The sequence below is a fragment of the Salvia splendens genome, chromosome 19 (assembly GCF_004379255.2).
Source record: "Salvia splendens isolate huo1 chromosome 19, SspV2, whole genome shotgun sequence".
In the NCBI taxonomy this organism is placed as follows: Eukaryota; Viridiplantae; Streptophyta; class Magnoliopsida; order Lamiales; family Lamiaceae; genus Salvia; species Salvia splendens.
The window spans coordinates 8839332-8860811 of NC_056050.1; the positions used below are offsets into that span (position 1 = coordinate 8839332).

Consider the following 21480-nt stretch of genomic DNA (forward strand, 5'->3'; position numbering starts at 1 on the left):
AATTATAAGTTTTGATCAATTTTAATATTTTCCATGAACTTTAAACTTAATCTCAAATATCACAAATTACATTTATTCTACATTGTAAATCAATGTGGTTTTCTACCTGAATTTTTATTTTATTTGTAACAAACTTAAAAAGTGGTCTAAAATACCATATATATTTCACGGTTGTTCTTGTAAAAGTAAGTTTTTTGCAGAAGATATTTTATTTGAGTTGGGTTGGGAAATAACAAACAAAATGTAAAGTTTGTGATATTTAAGATTAATTTTAAAGTTTGTGTGAAAAACTAAATGTGGTCAAAGTTCATGATTTTAAGGACCAATGTTAATTCTACCTTCGTCCCACAATAGAAGTCACATTTGGTGTGAGTACGAGTTTTAAGAAATATAAAGAAAAATGAGTTGAATAAGTTAGTGGACTACGGATCTCATATATATATATATATATATATTGGTTTTATAATAAAATGTGAGTGGGATAAGTTGGTGTAATGTGGACCTACTCACTACTTATGGTAAAAATGAAATGTACTTTTATTGTGGGACGAACCGAAATAGCAAAATGTGACTTTTATTGTGGAACAGAGGTAGTACACCCTATAAGAACTTTTAAAGTTCATAATATGCTATCAAATTTTTGGAATATACTTCCTCCGTTCTGAAAAACAAAAGATAAACTTGTACTAACTAACATGAGATTTAATGTGCAATTAGTAAAATAAGGAAAATATGAGAAAAAGTAAGAAAAAGATAGGTAAAAGATAGTGAGAGCTATGAATAGCTAAGGAATGAATGAATTGTTAAAAAGTTAAGAAATTAAATAAAAAAAATAGATAAAAAATGGTGTGGGATCATATATAATGTATGGCATTCCTTAAAAATGCTATTGAATATGCTCTTAGAATTACATTTTCTATCAATTCACAACATTAAAAAAAGAAAATAATTACTTTTACCTTGTCGTTGATATTTACCAAGCTTCTCCACTTACTCCAATAATTTCATTAAAATCACATTTATGTGTATGTGATTAAATTTCATTTGAATTCATTGCAGTAGAATAATTCCTTCAAGCCTATATTGCTTGGGGTATCAACTCGTACTTAACTCTAGTACACTTCATACAACTCTAGTACCCTTCAATAATGTGATAAAGTTATAAAATACATAATTTTTCATCGAGTCTACTATTAGTTGCCATTGCGTGCCAATGCTTCAATTTGTATCTTCTCGTGCAATGATGGCTGCGCACCTCGGCGTGGGGGCTGCTTGCAGTTGAGCTTTCGTGTGTCGAACCAATTTGTCGTAGTCGGTCCTTCATCATCAACTATCATGTTATGCATGATAATACACACATAAATGATGTCGACTAGATTACTTACGTACCACACCCGGGGACTTGGCAACGTTGAATCGTGCTTGGAGAACCCCGAACGCTCGTTCAAACATATCTACAGTGCTCTCGACTACGTAGAAAGACTCTTCAAACATATTTGCAGTAGTGCCGTAAGCGAGTTGACGTATTGCGGATGTGAATGTAGTTTGCTTAAAATATGAGTAACGAGCTACAACTCCGTGACGACATGCAGGATTAAAGGCTTCCGCATCCAGAACCGTTGGCGTAACATCTGATAACTCCATCGAGGATCTCTGGAGAAATAATTTGTGAACATCCGCAAACTAGCGTCTTCATGGTCACGGTGGATATACATCTGAGTTTGTGTTACGCTTTGTCCGTTCCAAGCTTAAATTGCAGCTTGGTGGCGAGCAACCTTGTTGTTTATTTCCCTTTGGATTGCATGCATCACCTCAGCCAACAATCTAGCAATGTTGTCGCGGATGGCTCTCTCATCAGATTAAGGGGGCATTTTGACGATGTATTGGGTGATTTGGTTTGAGAGGGATAAAAATGAAATAGAATAGAAATGAAAATGTTGTAGAATGGTATGGTTTTATAGGGAAAATTTTGAATTAAAAAAAAATGAGTTGGGATCTGGCCCGAGCGCCCGCAAACAGGCACGGTCCGTGCGCTCGCAACACAGGGACGGACTGTAACTGGGCGCGGCCTCAACCCTCTCCACTGGCCCTAGGCGTGTCCCAGGCCTGTCCTCCCCCACCTCCAATGCCTGTAGGCCTCAGCCGGACCCCAAGTGCGGTCAAGCTCCATTTTTGTGCAACGCGCTGTGGATGCTTTTAATAACTCTATTTAACACTTTCTCTGTCCATTAATGGGAAAGACAAAAGCATTTATGGACTATTCAGAAAAGAGAACCATTAAGTTAGAAAATGCAATAGTACTTTGACTAACACTGTAGGTGTCGTGAACATTGCAAGATTGACATGACAGATGAGGGGAGAGGGTTGTTGAAAGAAAAGATAATGGTGGAAAGACAGTAAACAAAATTAACTACACCAATGATCAGAAGGGTTAAAGGAAACCCTAAACCTGGTTACTTCTAGCAAGATCACTGTTAGGAGTAAAGGCTGTCACTCGTTTAAATCAAGCATGAGAGGTGCTTGATCTTATAAACTCACTCACACAATCTGCTTGAATAAAATGCACCAAAGGATTACCCAACAAATTTGGAATGAAACTCTTTAATAATTATGAAGGATTACAGAACAGGAATGGAAAGAACAGAAAATAAAAATATAAATCCTCCGCAGAAGCTTACGGCTACTGCCGTCCTAAACTGATCTTACTTCCAAGATGATTTCTATCTCCTAAGAATCTCAATATTTATAGACGATTAATGCAGCTAAACAAATCAAATAACAAGCTTAACAAGGTTGCCTATTTCTTCTCCCATATCTTCTCCATCAGTTAGCTTGAACAAACTAACCAATCAGCTAGATTTGTGGAGCTAGAGATAGATGACTGAAATACAAATGAGTAGAAACCAGAAAGAAAAGAAGAAAAAGTCTGCCCTCACAAAATGCTATTTCCAAGCTTCTTTTCTCGTACTTCACCCTCGCAGTTTCTACAAGACACTCACTGTAAACCACTTTTCAAGTATGTTACTTGATCTGATTAGCCACACCATATGTATATTGGGGAACTGAAGTTACAGAGTAAATGTACACCATCTTAGTCGGTCTTTTCTTCTTCGAGATCACTCTGGGGTGAAGCATTGCCGCTTGTGGGAGAGTTGGAATCTGGACTCCTTACATCTTTCGGGATCAGTTTTGATGGTTTTATGGGTTTCAAAGTGTCGTCTTTGTATAACTCTTCCTCAGCATCCTCAGACGAAAAAGCATATCTGGTTGGGGCATAAAATCACCAATAACATACAAGGCAAAAATTTTGTACACAACATTTCATAGATCTTAGCATAGTTTTTTTGTTGTGTATGGGATAAATCCAATTTTACAACTATTTAGAATTCCAAATATTTACTTAAACTATATAATTCAAGGTGTAGATTGAGAGGGTTTGGAATTAGAATTTAATTCCAAACATAGATATTTTTGTGATACCAAACAATGGATTTGAAAGTGAAGGCTTCAATTCAAATTCAAAACTCCAATTACATGGTACCACACGCACTCTTAGTGTAATTTGATTTATGTATAAGAGGAAAATAGCTAAAATTCAGAAAGTGGCAGGGTAAATGAATGTTTAAACAAAACCTTATACTTTAAGCAGTTGAACCACCAAATACAAAAACACATACATAAGAGTTTTGAACAAAATGTTTACCGCATTGAGTTCTGCGATGGCGCCCAAAGAGCACATATGACGCACAAGAGGGAGAAAGACAATACTTGCCAGAAGGCTGGGATGATCCAAGCATTCTGCCATTGCTCATTGTAGACGTCATTTGATTTGAAATAAAGCTGCAAAAGACAAGGCATTGGGTATTTACATTAAAGAGGCAAGTACTATTCGCGACTCAATTCTTGTCCCTAAACACTGTCGTGGGACAAGATATTAGATTTGGTTCGTTAAGATAAGCTGCCAGGCTTTACCTCATAGCAAATCCAGCCAACAGACACAATAACTGCAACTGCTAATGTATTCGTGAACTTCCTGTAAATATCTAACTTGGCAGTCAATCTCCTAGCCTGTTAGGTCGAGTACACAGAGAATTTTAGCAAATGGACATGTCAGTAAACAAAGAAAGGAGTCCAGGTAAAAATAGTTAGAGCAACCAGGCACCAATCTGTTCCAAGTCCATGATGGACTATGAAAGTAAAATCAACTGTATACCAAGAATATGAAAGACAAATATTACACGTGCACACACACAGTAAAACCGCGAACTTTAGCCTAATTCTGGTTTGTTCCATACATTTCAAAATTTGAACGACAAACAAAAAGCTGAGGTGCCCGATGGAGAAACCTAGGTGACGTCTTTTCATTAATAAAAGTATTCTTTTACCCTTCTATTTTACCATATTTTAAATGGGATGTTAGGTTAAGAATGAGAATCTTGTACCTGAAGCTTATTCAAGGTGGAAGAGAGGGAGGTAAATATCCAAAGAATGAAGAAAGCATCCAAAATTGCCACTGGCAGAACGAAAAACAGCCTAGCCTTCCCTGAGCGGTCACTCACAGTACCAACATTTTCAATAATTTCAAGTACTTCTGTGGCAAGAAAGAAAGTCCCTCCAAGTAACATAACCTTTGATGTAAGACCACCTAAGTTGGGTCTAACAACACCATAACCCATGGAGACAATGAGGAGGACAAGTCTTGCCACAGTATGTTTCACCGTCCCAAAAGTGACTGCCCAGAGAGTGATACCAGTAGGTCTGGTACCAGTTTCATTAAACTCAGCATAATCAAAGTACCACAAGGCCATCTCAAACATGCCCAGTGTTATCACGAGTGTAATACAGTTTTGCAATGGAAGTACTTCTCTCCAAAATCTTGCATACTGTGAAAACCATAATACCCCAAGCAGGACAAATGCAAGAGACATGAACCCATAGAATCTCATTAGTGGAGCCATTCTACCAGGTAGGTAACCGGTAGGATTTTTCCAGACCGAAAACCCCTCGACATAAACCTCTTTAAGCCGTGGATCACAATGAATGAAATACAGGTTATACATCCCAGTTTTTGTAATATGCAGGGATCTTGGCTCCAGAGTAGCATCAGTCGCATCCATATCAAATGACACACCAAATACTTGTGGCCAACCTGGATTATTGGTAGCAGGACGGTAAATGATTTCACCTTGCTTAGATACTCCAAGTTTTGCTAGGTCGGCTGAGCAGCAGACCGCTCTCTGGCCTCCATATGCTGAACCTCCAATAGTGTCCCTGTCGTCGACCTCAAAGACAACTGCATGAATAGATTCTGAGCTGAAATTGGAGAGGTCCAGAGGCCTCTGGAATACTATCTTTTCAAATCTGGTTTTTATATAATTAGAAGAAAAGGATCAACTATCACTTAGTATCTATAATGAGTTGAGATGCTCAGGAGATTCTGATTAACTTTTCCAACCTACTTCCAATCATTGCAAAAATAAACAATATTATGCTGTTGTAGATCTCTAGAGAAATGCTTATTCTAGTGGATTATAGGCATTCATTTTCAGCATGTGAAATAAAAAATGAGCTCAAGTACAAGTCAATACCGTTGCATTAGCTTTCGCCTCGCCTCGCCTCGCCTCAATGCTCAAATCTCATATCTTATAAATTCAGACTCAAAGAAACAAGAGTTGGTAAAATTGTAACAAAACTGAAACAGCAACGGCGCTCATCATTGTTGGCAGGAAAACATTTAATCAAACACTCTACAGCCACGAATTCCTAGACGAATTTCGAGCCGATCTCGAGAAATAACTAAATCAACACCTCCAAGCGACAATACATCAATCATGAGCAACAATCCAACACAACCATGCGCAACGTGAGAAGATTATAATTGAAGCATAACCATGCTTGAAGAGAGAAAATATCTCAGTTGTTTATTGATTGAATGAATAGTTTTTGGTAACAAGAGAGATCCCACCTTATATACTAGGGATCGATACCTCTACAAAGAAAACTAACAAACTAACAGTTGCCAGCTCACTATAACTAACTTCTAACTAACAAAAGTAGCCGTTGGTTGATCGACCGTTGGCTGAGTTCTTGAAGCTTCCATCTCGTCTCTTTACGCATGCATGCTTCACTTCTTCACGCATGCATGCTTTCATGTAGCATATCTAAGAGCCCCCCTCAAGATGGACTATACACGGTTGTGAAATCCATCTTGGACAAGAGAGTGTGAAAGGGTGTAGAAGCCAAGGGCTTTGTGAATATGTCGGCAAGTTGAAGATTATTATGAACATGCACGGGTTTGATGATGCCTTCAAGTAGCTTCTCTCGAATGGTGTGGCAGTCGATTTCTATGTGTTTGGTGCGCTCATGGAATACGGGATTGGAGCTAATATAGACCGCCGCCTGATTATCACAATAGAGAGTAACAGGTTGCTTCACCGAGACTCCAAAATCCTTCAGCAAAGCCAAAATCCAAACAACTTCACAACATGCCAAAGCCATTGCTCTATATTCTGCTTCAGCCGAAGATCTAGAGACGGTGTGTTGTTTCTTTGAGCGCCAAGAGATTAAAGAACTACCCAAGAATAAGCAAAAACCAGTTATACTTCTCCTTGTATCTGGACAAGCAGCCCAGTCGGCGTCAGAAAAGATGCTTAGGGATGGATCCGCTTGTGTTGAGTAGAAGAGGCCATGACCTAGAGTGCGTTTTAAGTATCTGAGAACTTTCTCAGCTGCTAGCATGTGTCCTGAGCAAGGCTTGGATAAGAATTGGCTGAGCTTATTCACTGCAAAAGTGATATCGGGTCTGGTTATGCAAAGATACACTAATCGACCAATGAGCCTTCTATAGGCAGTAGGATCCGAAAGAGGTTCTCCTTCATCTTGGGGCAGAGGTTTAGAAGAATCCATAGGGATGTTGGAGGGTTTGCATCCAAGCAAACCTGCATCAGTGACAAGATCCAACGCATACTTGTGTTGTGAAATGAAGATGCCACTGTCATTTCTTGCAATTTCAATCCCTAAGAAATATTTAGGAGTGCCTAGATCCTTGTATTTGAAGTGATTAGTGAGGAATTTCTTGAAGCTAGCAATCTGTGCATCATCACTGGAGGCAACAAGAATGTCATCCACATAAATCACAATTCCAAAGTAAGAACCATCAGTGGAATGTCTGTAAAAATAAGAGTGATCTGATGCAGATTGAGATAGCCCAAAACCGGATAAGACTTGTGAAAACTTCAAATACCATTGCCTAGAGGCCTGCTTAAGACCATAGAGAGACTTTTTAAGCTTGCAAACAAGCTGTCCAGATCCTGATAAACCCTCTGGAACAACCAAACCCGGTGGTAATGTCATGTAAATTTCTTCATCAAGCTCACCATATAGGAATGCATTATTGATATCAAGATGAGCTAGCTTCCATCCATGTATAGCAGCAAGAGCAAGCACCATCTTAACAGTGGTGAGTTTTGCTACTGGAGAGAAAGTATCATGATAATCCACCCCGGCTTGTTGTGTGAATCCTTTGGCAACTAACCGGGCTTTGTATCTCTCCACTGTAGCATCAGCCTTGAACTTGATCTTGAACACCCATTTACAAGATATGGGGATTTTGCCCGGAGGTAACACAGTGATCAGCCAAGTGTCAGTCCTTATCAATGCTTGTAACTCCTCTTGCATTGCCAATATCCACTCAGGGTGTTGGGTAGCTTGCTTATAAGATTTTGGCTCAGTGAGGGTGGAGAGAAGGATGATGAATTTCTGATAAGGCTGAGATAGCTTGGCAAGAGAAAAATATGAAGAGATGGGATATTTGGAATCAGTCACCACTGAATTGCATATGTAGTCAGTGAGGTGTGCAGGAGGTTTAATGGTTCTGCCAGAGGATGAGTGATAAGATGGAGGAGTTATGGATGAAGCAGCATTGGTAGGAGATTGAGAAGTGGGATTTTGCTGCGGCAGAGGAGGTATAGAAGAGGAAGTGTTATGCTGAGGCTGAGATATTTGCTGAGGCAGAGAGTTTTCTGGAATAGCAGAAGGAAAGTGAGGAAAAGATGTGGGGTTTAAATGGGAGAGAGGGAATTTAGTTTCATGGAATATAACATTTCTACTGATGAATATGTTATTGGTTTCCAGATCTAAAACTTTGTATCCCTTATACCCGGATGGATAACCAATAAAGATGCACTTTATAGCTCTAGGTGAGAACTTATTTCTGCTTTTGTCCAAAGTTGAAGCAAAGCAAAGACACCCAAACACTTTGAGATTCAAGTATGTTGGGGATTTATTGAATAGCATCTGGAAGGGTGTCATCTTATTGGGTAGAACATAGGAAGGGAGTCTATTAATGAGAAAGGAAGCTGTAAGAACACATTCACCCCAGAATTCTATAGGGAGATGGAATTGAAAGAGCAGGCTCCTTGCAACATTCAAAAGATGTTGATGTTTTCTTTCCACCCTAGCATTTTGTTGGGGTGTTTCTACACATGAGTGTTGAGATAAAGTTCCATAGGTGGATAAAAGGGAGGTGAGATTGAATTCTGGAGCATTGTCACTTCTCAACATCTTAATTCTCTTGGAAAATTGAGTAAGAACAGTGGAAAAGAATTGAGATAGCACAGCAGGAACTTCAGATTTTTGGGAAAGAAGGAAAGTCTAAACAAAACGTGAACAATCATCAACAATAGTGAGAAAGTACTTAAATCCATTGTGTGTAGGGGTATGAAAAGGTCCCCATACATCACAGTGAATTAAGTCAAAAATGGACTGAGATCTGTTTGAAGAATCAGGAAATGGTAGCCTTTTTTGTTTAGCTATTGGACAGATATGACAAGAAGTGGTTTGAGAGTTTGAAGAAGGTAGAGTATGATACAAGAGTTTGAGTTTATTCAGTGAGGGATGACCCAAATGATTGTGCCATACATCCAAAGAAACAACTGAATTAACAGATACAGCAGAATTCTCATCAAGAACAGCAGTAGAAAGATGAGTATTTATCATACTTGAATCAGTGTATGGAGATTGAGCTAAATCAAGTATGTAAAGATTTCCAACACGGCTACCCTTCCCAATCATGATCCCCAGTGAGGCTTCCTGGATTAAGAAAGCAGTGTGAGTGAATGTGACAGTGCATGATGAGTTGTTGGTTAAAGCACTAACAGAAAGAAGATTAAAGGAGAAGGATGGAACATGAAGGACTGAAGTTAGAGTGATCTTTGGAGTGAGATGGACAGTACCTATGTGAGTGATGGGAGCAGTTTGGCCATTAGGGAGGTTCACATAGGCATTAGAGACAGGAGAGGCAGAAGACAAGAGTGAAGGATCAAAGCAGACATGGTGTGTAGCACCTGTGTCTAAAATCCATGTAGATAGACTAGATGATGAAGATAATGTGTAAATAGGAGATGAGAAGGAAATCGTACCAGAAAAGGGAGCAGATTGAGGTTGAGAGATAGATTGTGGAGTCTGAGATGAGTCTGGAGCAGAGAGGCTTTGAGTGTGGTTCTGAGTGTGGAGTTGGCTTTGCAAGAGATTTACAAGCTGTTGATATTGATCAATGGTTGGTAAATTCACAGCAACAGGAGCTCCAGATTGTGATCCTCTCCAATTAGAAGAATCAGAGTCATTCTCAACAAAGTTCACTGACTTATGCTTGTAAGATGTGGATTGATTGAATCCACCAGATTTTGGTTTATCTCGGCCATAACCTGGAGGAAAGCCATGGAGAAAGAAGCATTTATCTACATTATGGTTAGTTTTACCACAATGACTGCACAAAAATTTGTTGAAGCCTCGGTTAGCATTTGAAGCTGCATTTGCATAAGGTTGTTCACTTGCAATTGGAGTTGAAGCTGGAGAATAAGCTGATGAGATGAGTTTTCCATCAATGGAGCGTTGTCTTTCTTCCTGAACCACTAAGGAAAAAACTTTAGAGAGTGAAGGCAAGGGTGAGATTGCCAAAATACTGGATCTGATCTGAGAAAAAGATTAATTAAATCCAATGAGGAATTGGACTGTGCAATCGGCTTCCTGATGCTGGTGCCATCTAGCTGCGCTGTTGCAGGTGCAACGATTGCAATTGCACCAGGAGAGAGGCTGAGAGTTTTTGAATTCATCCCAAACCGACCTCAGATTTGTGAAATAAGTGCTCACATCAGTATTTCCTTGATTGAGAGTCATTAGCTGCTGCCTCAACTGATAAAGGCGAGCAGAATCACCAAGAGAGAAACGTTCCTTGAGATCTGCCCAGATCTCATAGGCATTATCCAAAAACATGATGCTCGAACAAATCTGAGTAGAAACTGAATTGCGTAACCAAGCAACCACCATGCTGTTGCACCGGATCCATGCGTGATACAAGAGATCATCACCGGATGGCCGAAGAATGGATCCATCCACAAAAACGAGTTTATTTTTGGCTAGTAAGGCTGTGGTGAAGGAGCGGCTCCACGTTGAATAGTTAGATCCAACCAACAACTAAGGAACTAGAACAACACCGGGATTATCACTCGGATGAAGGAAATAAGGGCTGGTAGTGTCCTCGGAAGGAGGGAGTAGAGGACGATTTCTGGTGTTCATGATGAGCGAAACACGAAAAAAAAACAGAAAAGGATATGAAATCAGAGAGCAATTGCGGAAGATTTTTTGTCTCCTGATACCATGAGAAGATTATAATTGAAGCATAATCATGCTTGAAGAGAGAAAATATCTCAGTTGTTTATTGATTGAATGAATAGTTTTTGGTAACAAGAGAGATCCCACCTTATATACTAGGGATCGATACCTCTACAAAGAAAACTAACAAACTAACAGTTGCCAGCTCACTATAACTAACTTCTAACTAACAAAAGTAGCCGTTGGTTGATCGACCGTTGGCTGAGTTCTCGAAGCTTCCATCTCGTCTCTTTACGCATGCATGCTTCACTTCTTCACGCATGCATGCTTTCATGTAGCATATCTAAGACAACGAAATTCGAGAAAAAGGAGGAAGTAAAATTGCAAATTCACCGAATAAAAGAGTGGCCGGGGGAAGACTCGTTGAGTCCAGGGGCGGAAGAGTGAAGTCCTTCGCTGCCGACGTGAATAACGAACGCATTTCCTTTGGCAGCGAATCTCTGTCCGGTGTACTCGTGGACCGACGCCTCAATGCGAAGAGCGCAGAGCAGCATCGCCGCCGCCGCGAGGGGCAGAGTGGGGATTATGCGCCGCATTGTGAAACCAAGTTAGGCTCGGGCGTGTGGATCTGCTGAGAGTAAGAGAGAGATCTGGCGCTGAATATGGAGGGAGAGTGAGACTAGTCAAGCTGTTCTAACTGTGGTTAAAACCATTAACCGGAAAATCCTTACGAACCAGCGGTTAACCATGGATTTTGGTTTCATATTCTTCTTAACCGTTCCAGACCGGTATAACCGATAAGACGGTTTTGGTAAAACTATCGGATGCCGGTTGCAATAATAAAAATCGCATATCTCTAACCATGACTACCTACGTCTAGGGAAGTTAATTGGGCCAGCTCAGCGAGTTTTGTGCCCACCATACTTCGATTGCGAGCTTAGGGTTAAAATTTACAATCCTAATTTTAATTGCTCGGATTTTGGGTTAACCATGCAGACTAATTGGACTACTAAGTATTAATTAAAATTATTTTATTTATTTATTAATAGTTAAAAATCTATATTTCTTACAAATAATAGTGCTTATCAAAATCAACATTGTAAATAAAAATATATAGCAAAAGAAAAAAAAACTGAAAATATAAGATGAATATAAAAAAAGTGGAGTATCAAATTTTTAAAAAATAGGGCAATATAATTATTTTTTAAACATTTATATATATAGAAAATTCATGTATTTAATTTATTTTCTTTTTGAACAATTATAAACTTTCGTCCTATCTTAAGTATGATAAGATTTTTCAACGCTTCTCGTGGCTTGCGAGTCAGAGCATGCCCATCGGTGCTCTTGCGCAAGGACAACGTCTGTGCCGTCGTCAAGAGCAGACCCATGCTCGCTGCTGTGCACTTGTCAACGGCACGGCCCTACTTGATGCATAGAGCACGTCCGTGCCAACGGCAAGAGCATGAGCATCCGACGTGGCATGCTCTGGTTGGCCGTTGGTTTATCATTTTTTATTATATATTTTTTTAAAATTTTGAAAAAATCTGAAAAATTCAGATTTAATAAAAAAAATATTTTTCCACTTCCTAATAAAATATATCCATTTTTTCCACACTTTTAATTTATTTTTTCATTATTTTTACCCCAAAATTCATACTTTCATCTATAAATACTCTCATTTCAAACATAAAAAAATGACACTATACCAAACAACTCTCTCAATCTCAATTTTTAGGATTTTTTTTAATTTTTAGGATTTTAATTATTTAATTTTTAATTTTTAGAATTTTAATTATGTAAATTTTAATTTTTTAGTAATTTGTAATAGTATTTCGCGTATTATTAATGCATTTAATATTGTGAAAATGTTTTTAGTAATTAATTATTTAAATTAAATAATAGAATGGTGGGACTCTTAAGCATGCTCTTGTGGAAAAACATAGATGTGTGTGTTGTGCTCTTGCCAAAAAGCAAAGAGTAAAAAATTAATAAAGATTAGTCCGACATCGTCACGCCGAACTAGATCTTTCGAAAACTAAAATTCCACATCACATCACGCCCAATTTTGCGAATCACTCTAATCTCAAACTGCGGAATAAACTAGAATGAAGCATGTATATCACATTAAAATAAGTACCTTTTTCACATTTTTTGGTTAAATATAAGTTGTATTTACAAGAACATCATATTTATCACATTAAAATTAGTACATTTTTCACATTTTTTGGTTAAATATAAGTTGTATTTACAAGAACATCATATTTCTGTGATATAATCATATAATGGTATAGAACAAATAAATGAACAGACATCTACAAGCCAAGATATACAGTAAGGCAACGTATTTTCGAAATATATATGTAAGACATGAGTGCCACAAACAAACCTTATCATTTATAATCATGATAACAAAAACAGGTCCATTGTGGCCACACTGAGGTTTGCAAGAAAACTCGCAATCTTGGGAATGTGTAGGGAACGTACAAGGTGGTTTCATAGAGGCAAAAAATCCAACTAACAACCTATCTTTGCTCATTGCCTCACACTGCCACCATCTGAAGAACAAAGGAAGAGTGTCCGCACTCTCCTTCTTTGTATCTCCAGTGGGCAGCAAACCCGTACTCAGCTTGAAGATGCATTCTTTTTGTTCGGATCTGAACCATACTGTCACACATTACTATTGTATGTAGCGATTGGTATGTGCAAATAGGAAGAGCACCGCATTAGATAAATTACATAGGAAACCAGTAGAAATAAAGGAGTATTCGCATTAAAACAAAGCATACCCATTGCACTTGGGATAAACAATGTAGTCCTTGAATCTCCCTGGGACTTCGTGCCACAGATGCTGGACAATTTTCAGAGCTTTATAACATTCTTCTCTTGTTTCAACTATCAATCTTAAACCATGGATATCATGAACTTCCTCCATATTTACCTTCTTTCTGCAAGAGCTTACAACATAGCAATTAGTGGATGTTACACCAAAGATAATAACTGAACACACTTCAACTTCTATACATGCATCTAGGTAAATCCAATAGTGTATGTATATTTGAGAAAGCAATGAGAAAAAGATCATACTTTGACATTTTGGAATAGATGCCAAACACGCTTTTATGCCTGCCTGACACAGAATAGTACTAAGAAACTGCTCCATTTGTGAGAGCTTGCTCCAGCTTATCTACAGAAGAAGTAATCACAGCCTCATCAAAGAACTTCACAAGCTTCGATGACAACTCCTGATATTGATCATGGTTTAGATGTTTGAAACTTAGATTTTCAAGCTGCTCTTTCCAAGAGGAGGCCCCTAATCTATTGGCTAGAGGCACGAATATTTCAGAAGTTTCCTTAGAAAATCTTTGTTGTTTGATCAGAGGCAACGCCTCCAGAGTCGTCATATTATGCAACCTATCAGCTAGCTTTATCAGAACTGCCCTAGCATCTGCCATTGCAAGGAACATGGTATGCAGTAGATCCGCCTCAACAGTCTTGTCAGCAGTAGAGGTCCCCAAACCTAACCGAACCGGACGAACCGGCCCGGAACCGTCACCGGCGGTTCCGAACCGGAACCGGAACAGTCGGCGGCGGTTCGAACCGTGACCGGAACCGCCGGTTCCGCTGGGCCGGTTCAGGTTTCATTTTTGGACGAACCGTAACCGGCGGTTCAAAACCGCCGGTTTCACCGGAACCGGCGGTTCGGCGATTCCCGACAGCTTTTCAGGCTACTTCCGACCTACCCCTAGCCTTTTCAGAAACCGGTTCAGAAACCGCTGGTTTTCGTTAGAAAACCGTTGACGAAACCGGCGGTTTTGCCAGATTTTTAAAATTTTGAAATTTTGATTTTTTTTTAAAATTTAATCACAATTTTCCCCTATAAATACCCCCATCAATCTCATTCTTGTGTTAATAAGAATTTCTCTTCTCAATCTCAATTTCTCTATTCTCCATCCTCATTCTCTCAAGTTGTATACTTTATTTGCGCGCCAAATTTACTCACGTTGTATACGTTATCACAATCACACTACTCTTTATTCTCCACTTTCAATTTCCATAAATATCATGTCTTCATCTCATCGTGGTGGTGATCGGGGCAAGGGAATTGTCCAAGATCAAAGTGATACTCGTCGTCGACGTGCCCCTACTAGAGCACAAGTTGCGGAGGAGGTGGGAAGGCGAGCCGCTCTTCGAGCGCAAGTAAGTTCTAATATGTTTTTGGTTTTTGTTAATTCATTTTTATTAAATTCATAATTTCATTTTTTAAATCTATATGTCTATGTGTTTTATTTTTTGTGTTAGTATTTTTACTTAGTTGTATAATTTTCGTAGGAGGAAGAAGATCGAAATGCGGCCTTGTTACTTGCCCTCGCCGACGACAACCAACAAGGGGGCATTCACATTCGGCTTCGCGTTTCGAATACGATGTGAATCTATCGTCGGACGAAGGCGATGATAGATCGCATCAATTCCCCCCTTCTAGCGCCGACCAAGTTGGCGAAAATGATGAGGAGGTCGATGCTCCTCCTGCTTCAGGACGACAAAAGAAGAAGATGCCACCAAAGTTGAAATCCGATATTTTCACAAAACATTACAAGAAGGTCCCGGTGGTAATTTCAAATCCTAATGATCCGACCACTACCGTGGAGACAAATGAGTTCAAAGCATATTGCAACTATTGCGATAAAGTTTATCCATTTGGAACCGGTGGGGGATATGGTACTCTCCATCGCCATTTGAAGACAAAACACCCCGTGGAATATGGGCATACTAAGTCCCAAAGCCAAATAAACTTCTCCGCCGGCTCATCGTCTCAAACAGGTACGCCTCTATTTAAATATGATCCAAAAAATGTTACCGACGCTATGGTAAGATGGGCGGCAATGAAGCATTTGCCGTTTGAATTTTTTTAATGACAAAAAATATGAAGTTACTATGCAAACCGCTTTTAATGTTGCTACAAAAAGAATTCCTCCCTCAACTGCTCAAAGATCTAACAACCGGCAGTTTTTTGATAAAAAAAAAAAAGAGAAGTTGGAAAATTTCTATCCAACTTGGGGCACAAAGTTAATATTTGCTCCGATGTGTGGACGGATTCTTTCCAAAGAAATTCTTACATGGGAATTTCGTGTCATTTTATAGACAATAGTTGGTCTTTAAATAAACGTTTAATTGGGTTTAGACAATTTCCTTCCCCACACACCGCACAAGCAATTGCATCTTTAATTATTCAAGTTTTGAATGATTATGAGTTATGCAACAAAATATTTTCGGTTGGTTTTGATAACGCAACCGTCAACACTGCAAGTATACCCGATTTAATTACGGCTTGCTCCCCGATGATAAGTGGTAAGTATTTTCACCAATGATGTATTTGTCATATTTTAAACTTATGTGTACAAGATGCTTTGCCTTTATGGCAAAGACATATTCAACCTATGACAACAGTTGTATCCTTGATCCACTGGAAGTGTCAAATTGACAAGGCGTGGAAGAAGTATTGTCACTCGAAGAAAATAAGGTACACAACTTTTACTTTAGACGTGTCTACTAGATGGAACTCTACATATGATATGTTGCATTCTACATTAGAGCATATAGAATATTTGGTTGATTTTTATAGAACTTTCCTTGTTGATGATTTTTATATCTAACCTCTTCTTGTTGGGATCAAAGCATGAGTTTATTTAAATTATTCAAAGGTTTTAGAAATGCCACCATTGAGTTATCGGGTGTGTATTATTACACATCCGTTCGTGTTTTAGAACATTGCATGTACATATCACTTGGTTTTAAAACTGCAATGAAAAATTTCGCAAATAATCTTGAATTAATGTGTGTTTTATATTACATGGTTGAAAAATGGCTCAAGTATTTCAATGAGATCCCAACGGTTTTTTTGCTTGCAAAAGTTTTGGATCCAAAATGGAAACTAGTTGGTACTTTAAAAAATTTAGAATTTTATTACAACAATTTGGCTTCTATTGATCTTGAACCACTCCGAGCTTTGCAATCGAATGACGAGGACGACGACAACTACATAAACCTACCCCAAACATTCCAAATAAACCTCCCCCACCTCCCAACCCTGCAAAGAGGTTTTGAGTTCGACTTGCGGGCTCTCTTTCACGATTACGAAGCCAAGTACAACAGTACCCACCAAGTGAGACCTAGACCCCCCCCATCAAACACATAACTTTGGCTTCTTCCAAGTTGATGACCCCGACGCCCAATCCTAATTGGCGGACCTATACGACTTCAGCAGCAGAGGAAGGACGGCAAATTTGGTAAGTGAGTTAGATTTATATTTTGACTCACACTTTTCATTCAATGAGGAAGAATGAGGTCCCGTTCCCCAATAAATCGACGTCCTAGATTGGTGGGGATCACACGAGAAAGATTTTCCCATCCTTGCATCAATGGCCAAGGAGATCTTTTCGGTTCCGGCTTCCACTGTCGCTGTCGAGTCCGCCTTTAGTGTTGGAGGCAACGTCTTGGACGACAGAAGAAGTAGACTCACCGGGCAAAACATGAAATCCACCATGTTACTTGATGATTGGTGCTCTGCCGAAATTAGAGACCAAAAACCGGATTGGGACAATCAAGTAGTACAACCCGACCAAGACTACTTCCCCGGCGAAGAAGAATAGGCCAATTCCTCCGATCAAGCCAAATAGGTAAGCAAGGTAAGAGAACTACGTGTACTTTGATTCCAAAATGCAATTGAGCATTGAGGATACGTAGGCATCCCAACTTAAATTTTAAATTTAAGTTGAGCTCAAGTCTCTTTCCTTCATTTCTTTTTTCTCCCCTTTGTTTCGAATATGTAATTTGTAAATTGTAATCAAGACTTTAAGTCTTTTGTAAAATATAATTTTTAAGTTGTAATTTGTAAATTTTAAGTTGTAATTTGTAATTTTAAAGTTGTAATTTGTAATTTTGAAGTTGTAATTTGTATCAATAAAATTGCATTTGTATATCGTTTTATTCTAATTTTATTTATGCAAGTATATGTACATTTTTTACTTGAATTACAATGGTAAAAAAATAACATGAACCGCCGAACTGGACGAACCGGCCCGGAACTGGATAGGAGCCGGCAGTTCTGGCGGTTTACGTGAACCGCCGGTTCACGGTTTAGGAACCAGAACCGCCGAACCTAGGACGGGCCGGTTCAGGTTCATGTTTTTCTTGAACCGGAACCGGCGGTTCCGAACCGTGAACCGTTGGTTACCGAACCGTGGTGACGTCTAGTCGGCAGTGTTATTGTCCCTCGCAAGCTTGCTAATTTGGCTCAGCTTTGACACCTGGCAGAATCACCCCAGTTTAACAAAAGTACTAAATTCAGTAAAACAGCCATGTGATGACAAAACTAACAGTTGCAATTTTTCTAATCTGATAGCCAAGAAAATGTATGAAGTCACAAAACATAGCACACAATGAAGGTTGAATGAATTTGTATTTATTATCACATATTTCAACTGAAATCAAACATATCACACACCAAAACCTAAACATTTCTCACCCCTTCAACTAAATCAGCGACTCCAGTTCCAAGTGACGCTGAAATATGGTCAAGAGTAAAAAATGAATCGTCAACAGAATCGTGCAAAAGCCTTATAGCAACAATTGTAGAATTAGCGCCAATGTTTGCCAGGAGCATTGCAGTCTCCACACAATGCTGCAAATAAGGATGCCCACTAGCTCGCTTCTACACAGATCAAAAGCATCAAATTGCTCAATTTCAAGTTTCAACTCACCATTAATGCCAACCAAATAGAAGTTCTAAGGTACCTGGCCTCTGTGAGCCTTCTCTGTTTCGTTGAAAGCCTTGATCACGAAATCATCGCTGAAAATTGAATGCCTCGACTGCGCTTCACAGAGTAAGTCTTTTGCGTAACCCGATTCCACAAAACTATTGAAAGTGAGTATTGGAATCTTGAATTTAAGATGCCCGGTCAACGAAATTTGATCAATAATAAATGTGATGAGATTTTTAATTTTTGGAAATTAAATGATATAGCGTTGATCTACGTTCCGCGTAGATGACCGTAGTATATTCACATTCTCAAATCCAATTCCCGGTAAGTGAGAAAAAGTGGAATAAAGTTGGTCACATTGTAGCTTTTAATAAAGCTATGAGATTAAAGCTTAGGAAGTAATTAGCTAGTGTTAATTATCCCATATAGGAGATGAGACACATCTTTAAATGTGTATTTCTTAAGTGACTTTACTACACTTAATAATTATAGTGGACTAAGATGGGTTGAAGAAGCCCACACGCGCGCACACGTTCCGAGCCGAGCTACGCCCGTGCCCTTGCTCTTGGACTTGGCAATTGGTCTTTGGGTGGTGCTTGGTCTAGTCCCTGGACCCAAATTTAATGTTTTGGACCAACGCTTAGTCAGCGAGACCAGTGGCATGACACATCGTCAACTATGACGCAATCAAAGTCTACGAGGCTGCCACGTAACGAAGTCCACATGTGACGGATGAACTAGGCATGCATAGCATCTAGATTCGACGTCGACCACTCCAGCTTTCAAACTCGTAACGGCTGGCCGTTACAGCCACGCCATGATGAGTCATGATGATAGCCATCAAGGCTGAGTTGACCCCTACAGTGGACTAGGCCTATAAATAGGTTAGTCATTTCTTGCATCAACATAGAACTTACACACAAACCATCATACTCTCTTTGCATAGTCTTTTCTTCCCGAAGCTCTGCCGTCTCCTCTTCCAGTTCACCGGAGCTCTGCTGATAGCGGTGTTGCTTCTCCAGAGACGTTGCCGTTTTATCTTTGGGGACGACACGCCAAACCGAGAGCATTACCGGGGCGTATCTCGTCTTGCGGAAAGAGGACTTTCCTCGACTCGACTAAGTTTAATTTCCATTTTACAGTTTCGTTGTATTTTTCAGTTTCTGTGCTTCCTTTTTGGGTTGTATTACGCCCGGTTTTTGTTTATCTCTTGTAATTCCAGTCATAATCTCAACAATCGCAAGACGAGATATACTTGCCGTTGAAGGATCGAACCTTAACTGAACTTAAAACTATCGAAACCTAATCCTTTTCTTGGAGATGTCGACCAACGCCGACACCTCCGCTGCCACTACTCCGGCCACCACCGCCTCCACTATTCCTGCCACCACCGCCTCCACTGTTCCGGCCACCGCCGCCTTCACTGCTGCCCAGTGTTGTTAGGGTCGCGGGTCGGTCCGGGGCGATGAGGCTGGACCCCGGGTCGCGGGGCGATGGGGCGCCGGGACGAGGGACCCACGAATCGGGGCGCAAAATTATTTATTATTTATATATTAGTAATAATAATGATTAAAGATAATTCACTATAATATAAATAGTATATTTACATAACAAGTAAAAATATTTTTAAAGTTCAATTTTGACATTGGGTAGAAAAGAATTATTGGAGGAATTATAATCAATTTACTTATTATAATATTTAATTAATGGATTTTATAATAGAGTCATTTTGGAAAAAGATGAAAGATTGGAAAAAATAATAAATTATTATTTTATTTCTCTTCATTTAAATAAACATAATTGTTATTTTAAATCTCTTCATTTAATTCATAAAACAAATTATCAAATAAACGTATAATTATTATTTTATTTCTCTTCATTTAATTCATAAAATAAAATTAGGTAAAATGAAAAGCTCCATAAATAGAGATTGTAATGTTCTAAAGATTACTAAATTAGCTTTATATAAACCTAAAATTAAATTATAAATATAAGGAATTAATAAAAATATGTTACTTATATAAATAATAACAATAGAAATAAACAATAATTGATGGGGTAACAATAGAAATAAACAATAATTGATGGAGTACAAAGTAATTTCATTTCCCAATGTAGTCACTCTCTCTCTCTCTCTCCCCTCCTCTCCCCTCCCCTCCCATCCCTCTTCTTTTTTCTCTGTAAAAGCAAAAAAATTGCAGCCAACCGGCGAACCAGGGCGGACGGCAACAGGTAAGCCCCCGATCCGTCTCTCGCTCCAGTCGCCCCGACCGCCCAGAGCGCGCCCCGACGGCGCCCCACGTATCTCGCTCGGCTCACCCATGTTGGGGCGAAGCCGGGCTCGATCATGGCGACCCGCGCCCCGAGCGCGCCCCGGGCGCGTTTTTGACAACACTGCTGCTGCCGCTTTCTTATCAACATTGATGGGTCAAGGCACTCCCTTTTCTGCCTCAAATACCTCTTCGGTATGGGACAACCCCTTTGGGGCGTCCACTGGATCCACCTTTGGTGGGTCGATAGGTTCCACTTTTAGTGGTTCCTTTGGATCATTTAATGGATCGAGTGTTGGTGCCTCCGGGCTCAATACTAGTGTTGGATCTATTGGGATCAACACGAATGTGGGGTCATCTATGGGCCACACATATGTGGTGGCCAATACGCTCAACACAAACTTTGGAGGCTCAATTGGAGCCCACATGAATGGTTCATATCAAGGACCAAGCTCGGTGCCTTTGATGCCGAGGATGATGCCTCCCGACGAGAAGCCCTCCAAGTTTGGAAGATCCGACTTCAAGAGGTGGCAACAGAAAATGTTGTTCTACTTGACAACATTGGGGGTCGTGCTCTATCTCAAGGAAGACGAGCCACCCACGCCAAGCGATCAAGAGACAAGGTTGGAGATCTTCTCCGACAACGACGCATGGCACAAATGGGACTATCTATGTAAAATTTTCATTTTAGGTGCATTAGATGATAGCCTCTACAATGTATACTCTAATGTAACCACATCTAAACAAATGTGGGAAAACCTAGAGAAGAAGTACCGTAGTAATGATGCCGGTACTAAAAAGTTTGTAATAGCTAAGTACTTGGACTACAAAATGGTCGA

At 39.5% G+C, this 21480-nt stretch overlaps 1 protein-coding gene and 1 pseudogene across 1 annotated transcript; both read right to left on the reverse strand.

Moving 5' to 3' along the window:
* Positions 1 to 3091: 3091 nt before the first annotated feature.
* LOC121778985 (transmembrane protein 87A-like) lies at positions 3092 to 11207 on the reverse strand. Its single transcript, XM_042176349.1, has 5 exons — positions 11005 to 11207; positions 4443 to 5361; positions 3973 to 4068; positions 3704 to 3840; positions 3092 to 3263 (listed from the first exon to the last, which is right to left on the reverse strand). Exons 1-5 carry the CDS (start codon positions 11205 to 11207, stop codon positions 3092 to 3094), a joined length of 1527 nt encoding a protein of 508 aa, XP_042032283.1.
* A 1635-nt stretch (positions 11208 to 12842) lies between these two features.
* Positions 12843 to 20792, reverse strand: LOC121778986 (annotated as a pseudogene).
* Positions 20793 to 21480: the final 688 nt, after the last annotated feature.

Bases quoted from the DNA above. Each gene is read 5' to 3' on its own strand.
- LOC121778985 (XM_042176349.1), bottom strand. From the start codon at position 11,207: ATGCGGCGCATAATCCCCACTCTGCCCCTCGCGGCGGCGGCGATGCTG. The intron at 5,362-11,004 runs GTGAATTTGCAA...TATAAAAACCAG, and splicing joins CCCGGCCACTCTTTTATTCG to ATTTGAAAAGATAGTATTCC. The intron at 3,841-3,972 runs GTAAAGCCTGGC...TGTCTTTTGCAG, and splicing joins TTGGCTGGATTTGCTATGAG to CTTTATTTCAAATCAAATGA.